The sequence below is a fragment of the Callionymus lyra genome, chromosome 7 (assembly GCF_982586985.1).
Source record: "Callionymus lyra chromosome 7, fCalLyr1.hap1.1, whole genome shotgun sequence".
NCBI classification, from domain to species: Eukaryota; Metazoa; Chordata; class Actinopteri; order Syngnathiformes; family Callionymidae; genus Callionymus; species Callionymus lyra.
The window spans coordinates 20,285,882-20,301,361 of NC_141824.1; the positions used below are offsets into that span (position 1 = coordinate 20,285,882).

Below are 15,480 nucleotides of genomic sequence, written 5' to 3' on the forward strand. Positions count from 1 at the left end.
TCTCCCGAGGATTCAATTCTGATCTAAAAGCAGCGAGAGGAAGTCTGTCCAGAGGCTGAACATCATCAGCCCGAGCACCGATGATGAGAATAAGAAATTTCACTATACATAATATTGGACCGGAATCTTCATCGTCTACAGCTGCAGTCACTCCAGAACCGAACATACAAAGACTACAACAATAGTTTTGACTTCAGCCCCAAAAAATGACTTGTCTGAGTGTGTGACTTTGTGTATAAAGTGAGAAAAATCAGATTTTTAACTATAGTATTTTTGTGAGGCCTGTGGGGTACGAGCCGGAGCTCTGACCCCTGGGGGGCAGAGGTCACGTCAGTGGAAAGAAAGACGGCGAGAGAGAGAGAGAGACAGCTGCCGGGGTGAATAAGTCAGTAGCAGCAGCTCAGTGTCTCTGTTTCTACAGGAGCTTCCGAGAACCTGAACCCTGACAATATCACTCTCAGACCAGTTGTGATGTTTGGATAGAAGAACAAAGAGTTTGGTGACACGTATTTTGAGAGGAGCTAGAATTAAATAAAAGCAGAAATCCCTCATCCTCTCCGGTTTCTCGGACTCGTCGCTACAGATATTCGATCTCCTCCAAGTCATGCGGCTTCACTGAGTCACTTCCAGTCACTTCACCTCCGCGGAGAGAAACAACATCTGCCGACGCCCAGATCTGACTCTGCAGGAACACAACTCTCCGTGAGGGCTTCGCAGGAGACAATCCATCCCTCCGTCAGAGGTTTGAGGACAAGAAAAGAGTCAGAAACAACTGGGTTGAGTCGGAGGTTGAAGATAAACACTGTCTCGTGTCTTTTCTTTTCATCGATGAGTGAGTGATGGACCGAAGAGAGGCTGGTTCTTCACTTTATAGCTAACGTTCAGCTCATGACTTGCACCAGTCGATCATACTCTTAAATACGGGATGTGTTGAAATGATGTTTCTGTTTTAGGATTGATATGCTAACGTTAAGAGGTCTTTCTGCACTATACTGTCTTCTTGTTCATTGCAAGAGATTACCAACACCAACTACAGGTCTGGCATGTGTACTGCAGTTACGTTTTGAACTATTTCATCACTATGGTGCACCTTCTTTGAATTATGTGAGGTAAAGAATTAAATTATTTCCATTTTTTTTCCCAATTTGAATTTTAAATACTATTTAAATCACATAGGCTACGATTTGATTTGAAGAAATAAAAAAAGAAACAGTAGCACTGACCCTACAGCAGGTGGCATGTAGAAGAGAAGCCGACACTCACAAGAGAAGGAGGGATGGAGAACTTTTAGGAATGCCGTTGACAGAAAAAAAAAAAGATGGAGGATTTTTACATGTTATCAACTACAAATCGCCAAATTTGAGTGGCATAAATCTTGGGTGAGGCAGTGAAGAGCTGTGCCTCATATCTTGACTGTGCGATCCAATACAAACTGGGTCACATGACATGTGTCTGTAGAAGTTTCTCAGCATATCGCCAATATGAACTTGACATAAATATTTGTTATACGGCATGACTCGCTACACCATTTGAATTTTAATTACGTTCTTTTAATTAAATGCATGTGTGAGAGAATTATTCCTTCTGATCGTACAATAAAGGGCAAAGAAACGTCTGCATGTGAGACACAACTTCACCTTTGTTAAAATTCATGAAAGCACTAGAATTTAATGTTTGAACAATTACTGGATTTTTTACTGAAGATAGAAATTAAAAGTGTGCTTAAAATATCTCTATACTTTCATTTGTTTACAATAAATATGAATTGTTTAGACACAAGAAGAGTTATCTAAATGAGGTCTTTTAATTTTTTAATTCGACTCAATTAATTAAATATAATATCTATTTAATAAAATGCACCAAAAAGGACAGTCAGTTGTATAGTATGAGCAAAATATGAATTGTATACTGAAACACAATTGCTATAATGGTAATAATAGTAAATATATTCTTACATTTTGATTTCAGACACAAAAGAAGATACTTTATTGAGTCTTTAACAATATTTTGAAGAAAGCCAAAGTCACCACAAAGGGTTCAAATTCCTAAAGCATTACGAGTCTGAGTTGAAAGATCCATCTGCCACAGATCATTGTAGTGATAGTTCACTTATTGAAGGTGGTCTAGATCTAAGTGCACTTTTAATAAGTATTGATTTAGGCTGATCAGGAGCTCTGTGGTTGGCATGAAGCTGGACTCACTGGTGACAGTTACTGAGAGGAGATCACTGAACAAACTACTGTCCATCATGGATGATGACAGTCATCCTCTGAACACTGTCATCAGTGAACAGAGAAGTAGTGCATGAATGCTCCTCCCATGATGCAACACTAATGGACTCAGGGACTCATTCATTCCTCGTGCTATTGACTGTACAATTCTGAGTCTTGGGGGCAGGAGTGAAGTGAAAAGATGATTATATTCTATGTTAAACTTTGTATCCTTTTCTTTTTGATCTATGTTGTTTATCTTTAGATTTAGATTGTGTCATCTTGCACTTTCTTTTTATTGCACTTTGTTCTTGTTTCATGAATTGTCTATGTTGCTGTGTGCTGGAAAACAATATCCCGAAGGAGACCTCCAGAGGGATCAATAAAATGTATCTATACATCTATTTAAATATTAATGAAAAACTTATCAAGCCCCACATGAGTTTGACACTTGTGCGCTAAACACTCGCCTGTTCGTCGCGACATCTTCACTCAAATTTGCTTCTTAAAAAAATTCCAGAATCCGAGCTTACGGTCTTTTATTCCGCTTTGATGGTAATATGTTTTTATTTTAGCCCTTAAACCCCAACGTTATTTGCAGCACGGACCTGTATTCTGTCTGTATTATATTCATGGATCAACCTTCAGATAAAAACATTAAAGGTAGCTGAACTTGAAAAAAAATATTGATGGATGGATAATGGATGGATGGACTCGTTTAGACTATTGTAAACGATTTTCGTGTCTAAACAAGAAGGTGCAGTTTATACAAAAACTCTGCAGCAAGAATTCTGTCTGCTCCAGTAGAAGAACTCACATTTTCCCGATCCTTAAAACTCTTTTAAAATTCTGGTTCTTACTTTCAATATTATAAACTTAAACAAGTGTCTTGAATTGTCAAAAGACAGAAACTAATTCTACTTAAAATTACATCGTTTTGTCAAAACAAAACAAATATCAGACGGTAATAATCAATAATACAAATTGTTATTCTTATGTTTATTGTTATATCTGAAAGGCAGAAATAGAGAAGCTTAAAATAGCTCCTGAAACGAACAACTTCTGGTGATAAAAATAGACCCTTCTGTCTCTCTCTCTACACCACAGAAGAAGATGGTCACCCCTGCACTTCCGTGTCTACCTCTCGTCTTCTATCCGGACGATCATAAACCAACATGAAGTTGGCGAGGCCTGAAAGTCACTGCCTTAGAAGTAGAAACAATGTTGCATTATGGATGTTTATCACATGAGCATGGATGCACCAAAAAAACCTCTGACTCATTCAACCTCTGGTTAAAAGTTTGCACTAAAAAAAAAACTGACTTTTGTTTCTGATCCATCATGAGCAGAACCCGAGGCCATCTATTCTTCACCCGTCAATCCTGGGGTTTGATGTCAGTGACTGACAGGCCCCCTCTCAGGACGGGGGGTTTGTTGCCCTGCATCATCGGACACATGTCCGTGAAACAACACGAACCAGAAGGACCACTGCGGTACCTGCAGCCGTGCAGGCCGGCTCCTGTGCAGAGACCCGAAGGCGTCTCTCACCCGGACTCTTGTCGCAAAGACAGAACAGAACGACTAAAGGAAAGACAAATGATCATTTACCGTCTTCAAATCCTGCGCTTTTTTCACCGAGACGTGGCCGGGTCGCAGCGCCGAGGAGACGGGTTCATCAATGGAGGAGGCTGGCTCCTCGGTGACTCCTCGCTACAAGGAGACGAGTCCGGGGTGCAGCAGCGGTCGCGGGGTGTCGCGGGGCTGGAAGCCCGCAGAGGTGGCCCGGTGCAGACGATGCGCGCCGGAGGAGATGATATCCATAGAGGTCTTTCCGAACCACCTGACACAACCTCTGCTTCCTCCTTCTCCTCCTCCTTGGTGGTGATGCTGGAGAGGAATATCAGCATCAGTGCGGCGAGCCAAGACCGGGAGAGTGCATTAACGCTCGTTGACCACAAGAGGCCGCGATTAGCTCATCATGAGATCCACTTTGTTTTAACCCTTTCATGGAAACGAATTTTCCACAGTAAGTAAGTAAGTAAGTAATTTTTATTTATATAGCGCTTTTCCAGACGTAAATGTGTGCCGTCGGACTTTGAATATAATTTTCCAACACTGAATTTTACAGCTTATTGTGTATATTAAAAACACTTACACTTGCAGTCTATTCATTTGAAATGCATGAAAGTGTCAATGAATTTCAGTTTAAACCACTCATACATTAATTCATTGACAACTGCTTAACCCGGGGTCGGGGTCGCGGGGAGATTGGAGCCTATCCCAGAGTCATAGGGCGAGAGGCAGGGGACATCCTGGAAAGGACGACAGTCTGTCGCAGGGCACACACAAAGACAGACACACACTCATACCCACGGACAATTTCCCAAAGTTCTCGATTAACCTCTGTATGTTTTTGGACTGTGGGAGGAAACTGGAGTACCCGGAGGAAACCCACGCAACACGGGGAGAACTATAACTATCTATATAACTACAAACTCCACACAGAAAGGTTGCCTCGGCCCGGAATCGAACCAACAACCTTCTTGCTAACTGCTGTTTAAAAAAAATAACTTAAATAATTGTTTAATTAAGAGCGTGAAATGTTCCTCTCCAAGATGCAGCAAGTCTCTCATCATGACGATGTTATTACTTTATAAAGTTCTCCCCCGTCTGAAATCCCGGCGAACAAGAGGTTACGAGAGTCCATTATGACTTAACACTGGCTCCACTCCTCCCCCAGCCAGCTGTAATCATACCCCACTTTGTTTATACAACAAGTCTCTTGGAGGAGGAGGTTAGCTTTTTTTATTCAGATGTGCAATTTTTCAAGTAATATCTAATATTCAAGGTTGCAAACGCAAAAAAGTAAAACACTCAGCGAAGCAGCATCACAAGTGTTGGTTTCTTTGAAATTTTATAGATTGTCAAATTCAAAGTCCAATTTTGACGCTGTAAAAATTCAGTTTTAGAAATTATATTCAAAGTCCGATAGCATGCAAGTATGAGACCTGTTTACCACATAAGCAATGATCAGACCCTGTTAGAAATTTGTGGATTTTTGGGTTCTGGAGAAAGTGTTTAAATAACTTTAAATTCTAAATTGAAATTTTGTGAATCATTTAATGTGGATTGAGATTATTTTCAGAGTAATCTGTTCCTTATTAGAGTTATGGGCAAAAGTATACGTACATTTTAATGTAGCCACTGGAGCTAAATTTTCATCTTCATCTTTTTCCAAAAAGACATTCAAAAACATCCAAATACCTCAATAATGCTTGTCTGTAATTTCCATCTTGTATCGAAGCCTTGGCATGAGGAATTGTTCTGAAAAAATGAAATACAATAGATAGGTAGATAAAATTAAATTGACAGGAATAATCACAACCCTAAATCAATATGAGGGTGAGTAGAAAATGAGTGAATTTTGACAATCACTTTAGGGTCCAGGTTTTGACCCCTGGGACTGAAATTGAGACACGTGTTGCTGTAACATAAAATAGATTAGGTTTAAAAAATAAAAATAAAATGATTCCCCATTTGATATGTAAATCATATTTTAACTTATTAAGATATTAACAGTTTATGTGGTTAAATGCAATACTTAGCCTTAAATTAATGAATTTAACACAGTTTATTTAGTCTAGAAAAGCGCTATACAAATATAAATGACTTACTTACTTACTTAATATATTGACTAAAATAAATAAAAGTGATAATTATTTGATCCAAATAACGTTTGAAGCGACTAAATAAGAAATATAAACAAAATTAGATTTTTATCACTGTTTTACCTGTAATGATGAAAGTCCAGTGAGAACTAATGGACTTGTTCGGTATTGCTGCTTAGGTATATATAACTGCTCACATGACTTGAACACATGTCATTCACATTTCTATGATTCATTTTAATCGTTTTTTTTTTTAAAGGGGACAGTTTTATTTTTTGTTCTGTCAGACGAATCTCGCTATGGTTAGTGAGAAAATTCAGAATAAAAATAACGTCTCTGTCGCTTTAAGAGAAAAGGGGCGGGGCTTCTGTCAGATGACTTCAACTGCAGGTCATATACAACGTGTGAGCGCCTCAGTCAGTCCTGCGATATTTCTGCAAAAAGAGGCAAAAATGTCAGACTCGATCAAGAACGTGGTGATCTTCGGATCCACAGGCATGACCGGGCAGGCGACCCTGGTCCAGGCGGCAGCTGCAGGTGAGACCGCAGGAGCCAAAGATCACTCTTGGAACTTCCTCTCGCGTCATTCTGCCTTTCTTTTATAACCAGTCTCAAGTCTTTTATTGAGCTTTTTTTTTTATTCTGCGTGGATCTGTTTAAAAGATATGAGGCGTATATTGCGATCACATGCGCGCAGATAATACAACTTTTGATTTTGAAATCAGTATTTTATTGAACTTTAACCTATTCAAGTAATTGCAACAATAATAAAAAATGTGGAGGTTCAAAATTAAAATCTTAAGAATTATTTAACTGCAAATTATACCTTATAAATTGCTCAATTATTATGTATTATCTTATGCACACATAATTACATTATGTAATTGAGAAAATCAACATTGAAGAAATGCTAAGTCATGGTTAGAGTTGGCGCCACAGAAGGTTTTGACACTGATAACACGGGTGGTCTCTATCTTGTCTGCCACAGGAGGGCGGGACCACCGGTCGAGTAGAAATAATGTCGCATTAAATGGAAAATCATTTTAGAATTGTGTGCTTATTTTCTGCAGTCTGTCAGTGAGAAAAATAACTCAAAAACGTAATTTCAGGAAGTATTAATAAGGTGAAACATGACTTGATGTTAGTGTAGTTTAGCTCCATCTCAAACTTAGGGTCCCTGGTGTTTTCGACAGGTTACAGCGTGACCGTGTTGGTCCGGGACCCAACAAGGTTGCCGGCTGACCACAAGGCTTCTCAGGTGGTGGTGGGAGACGTCCTGAACAAAGAGGACGTGAAGAAAGCCCTCGAGGGACAGGACGCTGTCATCGTCATTCTGGGCACGAGGAGCGATCTCGGTAAGAAAGGGTTTTAAAGAACATTTTCCCAGGAAGAATCTATCGCCAATATTGTTTATGAGCGTCTGACTTCTGATGATCTTCTTCCATCAGGCCCCACCACCATGATGTCTGAAGGAACCAGAAATGTTGTCGAGGCCATGAAGACACGTGGGATCCGGAAGGTTGTTGGATGCCTGTCGGGTAGGACTTACAATGGGAGAGGAAGGGATTAAAAATCAAGCATTCAGAAGGACATTTAACTCAACCAAACAAATAAATCACATGAAGTACGTCGTTAATCTTTAATGACTATAGTTACAGGTCTTTTGTTGTTTTTTTTTACAAAATTACAAATTACACATTTGAAGTTTCTGTAACTATTTAAATACAAAAACATGTATTCCTTTACTTAGTAACATGGTAACAACACTTGATCTGGAGCTTATAATCCATGCGTTTGTGTCTTCTTGTCTGGACTATTGTAACAGTTTGTTTTCATGTCACAAGAAGGATCTGTCTCGCCTGCAGTTCAAACATAATTCTGCAGCGAGAATTCTGACCCGCTCTAGTAGAAGAACTCACATTTCTCCGATCCTTAAATCTCTTCACTGGCTGCCAGTTTCTTTCAAGATCAACTTTAAAATTCTGGATCGTATATTAAAGCGCTTTGTGACCCTGGTCTGGAAAAGTGCTCTACAAATATTATTTACTTATTTACTTAAAGACAAGATATCAACACGAGATGGTGAATTTGAACTATTTGAGATATTTACAATCTTTTTTGCACTTTCCGCTGCTGTGGTGGGACTTAAAACATTCCTGACCTGAAACTAAAACTGAATTTTAAGGAGTAACCCTGGTGAGTAAGATTGAGGATTGGGTTTAAGGGTTAAGGGGATAAATGGAATTGGACATTACTTCACCCAAAATTCAAATTCTACTAATTTTCTAGCCATCCTCATGTCGAGTTAAGGTTGGGATCATTTCAGGCTTTTCTTCGTCCAAAAAAGACATAATAAATAACCTTCATACTGCTTGTGTTCTCAAGTCTCAACATGAGAAATTCTAATGAAAAAAAAAAGTCTATGGTTTAAGCTTACTTTCTGGCTAAATCTTGCAAGAGCACCAAGTTTTTTACAGAATAAGTGAAATTTTGTTTAAAATATCTCTGTAAATAATGTTTCTTTAAGGTGGTTTCGAGTGTGTTTTAAAACAACACTGAACTAGAAATATCAACACAATCTTGCACGATAAATTATGGGATAGACTCCAGCAACTTCCATGGAATATCGAGATGCTGACACATGTTGGAGTTCTGAAGAACTCCGAAGTCATCACAGGCAGAGGAAGCCTTTATTACATCGCCTCAGGCCAGCATGAATGGTTCGCTCCTACATGAGCTTTATATAAGGGGGAAGTAGCTCCAATCAAAATGGAGACGTTTCACACTTTCACCCTCTCAACTGCTTCAATGCTGATGTCCACCTGCAAATAGATAAACTCCAGCTGTGCAGATCCACTCCAGAGGATGAGCGGAATTCCAGCTGAGGAAAACCTGAAGATCCATCACAGCTGGAGCACAACCCCAACCCAGCTGAAGGTCCTTTGTGAAGGTCATTTCGCCGCTCAGAGACTCCAGTCCCTCGTCAATTCCTCTGTGGATCTAATAACCATGGAAGGAATTCCAACAACGACACACAAGGATGTCGTCTCTGGACCGGAGGTTCACATGAACGAGGCGGCAGAAGATGAAATAGACGTGAAGAAGAGGTTGGACAAAGTGACCAAGGCCCTCAATGAAAACATCCTCGTCATGAACAACATGGTGGCCAAACAGAACACTACCTACCTGGACATCGAGGCGGAGTGGAGCTCCATGCAGGAGGTAGCGGACATGTTGCAGCAGGAGCTCCGGAGGAAGATGGACAAGTTCAAGGAGGACATTTTACAAGAGCTCACATCCCTCAGAAATGAGATTTCCTGCATCAGTGAGGAGTTGCAGGAGGTGTCCGTCTCCATGCACCAGCTCTGCCTTGTGTTTGACGCTGCTGATCCAAATGATGTGGATGGAGAGCTGTCGTCAAACAGTGTCCAGGAGGTTTCTGAAGAACAGCAAGATAGTGTGGAGGACGAGGAGGAATATGACCTTGAGGAGAGGATGGAAGAGAGTGACTTTGAGGAGTTGGAATGTATCCAAGAGAGTGATCCTGAGGAAGAGATTGAAGAGGGCGACCTTCAGGAGGTCGAAGGAAGTGACCTTGAGAGGGTGGAGAGTGTTGAAGAGAGTGACCTGGAGACGATGGCCAAGGTTGAAGGGAGTGACCTTGGGGAGGGGGATACGGTTAAAGTAAGGGACCTCGAGGAGGAGGAGAGTTTGGAAGAGAGTGACCTTGATAAGAAGGAGATCGAAGAGAGTGACCTTGAGAAGGAGGAGATCGAAGAGAGTGACCTCCAGGAGGAGGAGATCGAAGAGAGTGACCTTGATAAGAAGGAGATCGAAGTGAGTGACCTTGAGAAGGAGGAGATCGAAGAGAGTGACCTCCAGGAGGAGGAGATCGAAGAGAGTGACCTCCAGGAGGAGGAGATCGAGGAGAGTGACCTTGAGAAGGAGGAAATCGAAGAGAGTGACCTTGAGAAGGAGGAGATCACAGAGACTGACCTGCAGGAGGAGGAGATGGAAGAGAGTGACCTCCAGGAGGAGGAGATGGAAGAGAGTGACCTCCAGGAGGAGGAGATCGAAGAGAGTGACCTCCAGGAGGAGGTTGAAGATTGCGACCTGGAGGAGCTTAAGGAGGAGTTCAAGCAGCAGCAGCAGGAGAAGCTGAAGAAAGTCAAATAATACGAGTGTGATGAGGTGGATGCTGGAGAACGAATGATGATGAAGAAAGAGGAGGATGATCAGGTTGTGAAGGACCATGTGAGGAACCAGCTAGAACAAGGTCCCAGTTGAGATTGAGGTAGACCATGAGAGCAAGAGGCTCTTAAAGCATAAAGAATAGATTTAGCCTAACATTAATGAATATTTATATTGTCTTCATTTGGAATTTGACACATCTTACCCACAGGTCCCAGCTACTTAGGTCAAGAGACAGGTGATGCCCTGAACAGGTCAGCAGACACTCACTGCGTCTTCTTCCGTTGCAGCCTTCCTGTTGTGGGATCGATCTAAAGTCCCGGCCCGCATGATTCCATTGACCGAAGACCACGACCGCATGCACGCGGTGCTGAAGCAGTCCGGGCTGGACTATGTGGCGGTGATGCCTCCTCACATCGACGGTCGGTCAAGAGTCGTTTTGATCCTAAAAGAGATGGTTTTTTTTAACAACCTCTCGTTCTCTCCTCAGACAAGCTCCCGCTCACGGAGAAGTACTCGGCGACGGAGAACATGCTCAGAGGACGAGCCATCTCCAAACACGACCTGGGACATTTCTTCGTCAAGTGTCTCTCCACTCCCGAGTGGGACGGGAAGACGGTGGGCGTGTGGGGCGAGTACACGTCCTGACCAGACGTCCAGCTCAGCAAGATTTAGTTCAAAGAAACAAGGAAGGAAGGAAAAGCAGTGGTGGTCATTGAATCATTTTCTTAAAGAGAATTAATTCTTTTTTTATGCGTCATCATGTATGACAGTTTCTCCAGCTCTACTTGTGATGCTTCATCAAACCTTTTGAAAATAAAATCATTCATTGTGACGTTAAAAGTGAGTCAATCCTTGCTTTTTTTTAAACTAAAGTTTAGATTGCAGGTAGTATCATTCAAACACATGCAGGAGCTAAGGTCTCAAGCAGGAATGAAACCGCATCAGAGCTATTCATGGTCAGGCTCCTCCTTACATCACTGATCTTATCCAGCCTTACACCCCAGCTCGGGCTCTGAGGTCTGTGGATCAAAATCTACTGATGGTTCCACGCACACGGTTCAGGACCAGAGGAGAGAAATCTTTTCAGGCTGTTGCTCCTAAGCTTTGGAATGATCTTCCTCTCTCTTTGCACTTGATGGATCTACTGACTCCTTTAAGAAACATCTTAAGACGTTTCTATTTGTTCAGGCTTTTCCTTGAATTTCTCAAACTCCTGTATTGTTCTCAGTATTATCTTGATATTTAAAGTATGTACTTTTTTGAGTATTGTTTTGATTGTTTAAGCGCTTTGTGACCCTGGTCTCGAAAAGCGCTATATAAATAAATATTACTTACTTACTTACTTACATATTTAAAAAGTAATTTATTGATATTTTTGGTAGTTAGATAGGCTTGTTATATTGATATTTACCCCAAATTCAAATTCATCTTTTCGACTAAGGGTTGGGATTATTTTCAGATGTAATTTGTTACTTTTAGAGTTATAGACAAAAATGTATCTTAATTTTAATGTAGCGACTGGAGATCAGTGGACGAACTTTCTCCAAGAAGGCGCTCCAAAAACATACAAATACCTCCGTACTGCTCCTCTGTGAGCACTGAAAATAATCCCGACATGAGGGTGAGTAGTTCACCCAAAATTCAAAGTTCACTCATTTTGTACCACTTTAAGATAAATACTTTTACTGATTAAAAGTAGTTTAAGAGGTTCAAAACTTAAATAATTCTATATTAAAAAATTCTATATTAAATTCAAAACATTTTAAGTTTAATTTTCATGTATTATTAGGAAGACATGCTTGTTAAAGTTCTTTATCTTTGTTTAAGAGTTGTCATTTATTATATTTAAATCGTGATAAAAGGTGTAAGATCAAACAGCGCCACCTACCTAGTATTGTATGAGACTTGAGTGTCAAGAAGGTGCACCAGGTTGGTGTTTTGTCCTCTTTTATACCGAGGTTTCAAGCATCAACTTAGTGATCTCATTCTTCATCCACAACTTTCATCTTGGTCTGTCCCGCCTTCATCGATGACTCCACACGCCCGACCTTTCACCTTTAATGTCAGCTGCCTGCGTCAAAGACAAACATGATATAAGAAGGTCCAAGAGCGATCTTCTCATAACATGGACGGACAGAGTAAGGCCTGCCTCAGTGACCAACAGAAGAAGTGCATGAAGAAAGTGCTGGTGAAGGACGCGGTTCTGAAGGCTCAGCTGAAGAAGTGTCAGCAGCGGAAGCTTCAGTCGGACCGACGACTGGCAGATGTGAGGAGGGAGGTCCAGAAGCTGGACTCTCAGCTGAAACGGATCCAGGACTGCCACAACCGAGAGCCGGAGCAGACCCTCACGCACCTGCAGGAGGAGCTCTTCAACATCGTGTTGAGGTCCAAGAAGACTCTGGAGGAGCAGGCGATGAAGATCAGGGAGGAGAACCAAGTCCTCCGCTGTGAGGTGGAAGACCTTCAGGGTAAACTCTGTTCATGACGCTGAAGCTGAACAAGAAAAATCAGTGAGTTTATAAGAAAGAAACTGAATATGTGACTTCATGGTTGAGATGGTTTGTTTGACAACAAGATAATGACTGATGAATGTATCTTGAACATATAACATATGTAATTATACTTGCAAAAGAAGTCAACAATAATAATTAATAAATAAAGCCCAAAACACAACAAAACATATATATTAACTATTCTTCAGTTTATAGCATATTATAGAGATATTTCTACACAAATATCTATATAAATGAATATATAATCACTCATATCAATACATATACATAACATTAATACCTATAGACGTATAATTATAAAAATAAATTATACACTGTATATTTGCTTGTGAAAATAAATCTAACAAAACATGAAAAAATATAACATTAAATGGTATAATATTTTCTGCATACACTAAGCCGATATCCATATAAGTACATAATATTAGGTTAGGTAGAACTTTATTGAAATTGTTTAGTTTTTCCAATTATCCAGAGCAAATACAGCAATTTTTCATAAAGAATAAATAAAAATAAAACAAGAACAATAACAAAGACAAATAAAGAGAAAGAACAAAATGATACAATCTAAGTCTAAATATAAAGATAAAGAACATAGATCAAATAAAATAACAAAGACAAAAAGATACAAATATTACATAGAATAGAACATCATTTCACTCCACTCCTGCCCCCGAACTCAGAATTGTACAATTTAATAGTCCTAGGAATGAATGAGTCCTTGAGTCTATTTGTTTTCCACCTGGGAAGGATCATTCATGCTTCTCTGTTCACGGATGACAGTGTTGAGAGGATGACTGTCATCATCCATGATGGACAGTAGTTTGTTCAGTGATCTCTCTCTATATATAAATAACAATAAAAGATATATACAGACATACAGTATATTATAATTATAAAAAAAAAATTTTATTCGTACATATTCTTGTAAAAAATAATTCACTATATATATATATATAGAGAGAGAGAGAGAGATAGAGAGAGAGAGAGAGAGAGAGAGAGAGAGAGAGAGAGCGGCTGTATATATTACATTGATTGTTTGTATTTATTTTGATTATTTTGACACATATTTATGGATGTTTGCAAGGATGGATGTGATCGCTGCTGGATTTCTCCTCCAGGGATCAATAAAGTATCAATCCATCCATCCATCCATCCATCCATCCATCCATCCATCCATCATTATCCCTCTAAGCATAAACCATAAACTTGGTTATAACCAACATTACATTCTATTATTTTTCTTGTTTTTTGATTATCATCCACAGTTTTTGTAAAAAAGTTTAAAAACTGGTTTTGATTTTGAAGTTAGGTTGAGAAAACAAAACACGAATGCTTAATTTAGGTTGTAATGGTTAGAATTTTGTAAAACGTTTAAAAAGTGATTTATTTAAGTGGTGATCTGTTGTTACATTTGGATTGTTTACAACTACTACAACTGATTAGTTCAACAGATAAGACTAAAGAAAAAACACATTTCTTTCCAGGGCTGACTTGGACTCATCACCTGGAATTTGTTGGAGACAAATTACCCTTTTGGACCCAAAAAGTGTTTCAAAGGATTCTGCCTGAGTTTCTTTAAAAAGATTGACTGAAGAATCTGGTCAAAATGGAGATCGAAGGCTTCTCTCTGCGAGGAAGGTGTCCGCCATATCTTCATCATTTGTCCACACTGTGGAAACTGCAAGTAAAGGACGACAGAATTCATCATATTTCCTCCGAATTAAAACAGACATCAAACAGAATATGGATATTTGTTTACCTCAAAGAACTTAGATGGACGATTGTAAGTAAGTAAGTAAGTCATTTTTATTTGTATAGCGCTTTTCCAGACCAGGGTCACAAAGCGCTTAAACAATCGAAACAATATTCAATAAAGTATATACTTTAAAGATCAAGATAAAACTGATAACAAAACAGGAGTTCCAGAAAATTAAGGAAAAGCATGAACAAATAAAAACGTCTTAAGATGTTTCTCGTAGATCATCAAGCGCAAAGAGAGAGGAAGATCGTTCCAAAGCTTAGGAGCAACAGCCTGGAAGGATTTCTCTCCTCTGGTCCGGAACCGTGTGTGTGGAACCATCAGTAGATTCTGATCCACAGACCTCAGAGCTCGAGCTGGGGTGTAAGGCTGGATCAGATCACTGATGTAAGGAGGAGTCTGACCATGAATAGATCTGAAAGTAAGAACCAGAATTTTAAAGTTGATCCTGAAAGAAACTGGAAGCCAGTGAAGAGTTTTAAGGATCGGAGAAATGTGAGTTCTTCTACTTGAGTGGGTCAGAATTCTCGCTGCAGAGTTCTGAATCAACTGCAGGCGAGACAGATCCTTCTTGATAAGACATCAGAACAAACTGTTACAATAGTCCAGGCGAGAAGACACAAACGCATGGATTACAAGCTCCAGATCATGTTGTGACAACATTTTCCTAAGCTTAGAGATTTTTCTCAGTTGAAGGAAACAGCTTCTGGTCAGTTTTCTGCAGTGTTGAACAAGAGACATGTCTTTATCAAATACAACACCCAGGTTTCTCAGGCTCAGTTTGACAGACTGACCTTTAAATTTTCCTTTAATTGTTTTTTATTAAAATATTGTTGTTTCCTTGAGGAGCTATTAATTCAAAACAACTTTTATGCGTGTCATGCTGGTTGAAAGTGAATTGTATGTATGTAATAACTTGAATAAAATGATTGTATGATTAAAATATTCCAAAGTTCTAAAACAAATATGTGAATATATCAGGAAAAACAGATGGAAATAAAATATTTGATTGTATCGCCCCAGATTAATTTCTTGTTATTTGGCAATGCACATGGAAGAGTGGCTATTCATGAATGTACTGGGGTCTTTTATTTTGATCATAATGCATTATTTTATGCAGTAAAACTCAGAAA

General features: G+C 39.6%; 4 protein-coding genes across 6 annotated transcripts in view; 3 read left to right on the forward strand and 1 right to left on the reverse strand.

The window, feature by feature from the left end:
• The window catches only part of sptbn4b (spectrin, beta, non-erythrocytic 4b), a 54,360-nt gene extending 50,263 nt beyond the window's left edge, over positions 1-4,097 (reverse strand). For 2 of the 3 annotated variants that reach the window (XM_087796300.1, XM_087796299.1), the window contains exon 1: positions 3,819-4,097. The gene's annotated coding sequence lies outside the window, so the exon portion shown is untranslated. The remainder of the gene's footprint in view (positions 1-3,818) is intronic. The other variant, XM_087796301.1, reaches the window with a different exon arrangement.
• Positions 4,098-6,267: 2,170 nt separating this feature from the next.
• blvrb (biliverdin reductase B) lies at positions 6,268-10,912 on the forward strand. Its single transcript, XM_087795955.1, has 5 exons — positions 6,268-6,415; positions 7,072-7,233; positions 7,327-7,416; positions 10,360-10,491; positions 10,560-10,912. Exons 1-5 carry the CDS (start codon positions 6,331-6,333, stop codon positions 10,715-10,717), a joined length of 627 nt encoding a protein of 208 aa, XP_087652081.1. The 5' UTR covers positions 6,268-6,330; the 3' UTR covers positions 10,718-10,912.
• On the forward strand, positions 7,429-10,353 carry LOC148075562 (uncharacterized). The gene has a single exon (XM_087795954.1). The coding sequence runs from the start codon at positions 8,744-8,746 to the stop codon at positions 10,052-10,054; it is 1,311 nt and encodes a 436-aa protein (XP_087652080.1). The 5' UTR covers positions 7,429-8,743; the 3' UTR covers positions 10,055-10,353.
• A 1,285-nt stretch (positions 10,913-12,197) lies between the features above and the next one.
• LOC148075563 (uncharacterized) lies at positions 12,198-15,371 on the forward strand. Its single transcript, XM_087795270.1, has 2 exons — positions 12,198-12,582; positions 14,073-15,371. The coding sequence occupies exon 1, from the start codon at positions 12,198-12,200 to the stop codon at positions 12,555-12,557; it is 360 nt and encodes a 119-aa protein (XP_087651396.1). The 3' UTR covers positions 12,558-12,582; positions 14,073-15,371.
• Positions 15,372-15,480: the final 109 nt, after the last annotated feature.

Excerpts from the sequence above, each read along its gene's own strand:
- LOC148075562 (XM_087795954.1), top strand. The coding sequence starts at position 8,744 with ATGAGCGGAATTCCAGCTGAGGAAAACCTGAAGATCCATCACAGCTGG.
- blvrb (XM_087795955.1), top strand. The coding sequence starts at position 6,331 with ATGTCAGACTCGATCAAGAACGTGGTGATCTTCGGATCCACAGGCATG. Across the intron at positions 7,417-10,359 it reads GGTTGTTGGATGCCTGTCGG|CCTTCCTGTTGTGGGATCGA; the intron begins GTAGGACTTACA and ends CTTCCGTTGCAG. Across the intron at positions 10,492-10,559 it reads GATGCCTCCTCACATCGACG|ACAAGCTCCCGCTCACGGAG; the intron begins GTCGGTCAAGAG and ends TTCTCTCCTCAG.
- LOC148075563 (XM_087795270.1), top strand. The coding sequence starts at position 12,198 with ATGGACGGACAGAGTAAGGCCTGCCTCAGTGACCAACAGAAGAAGTGC.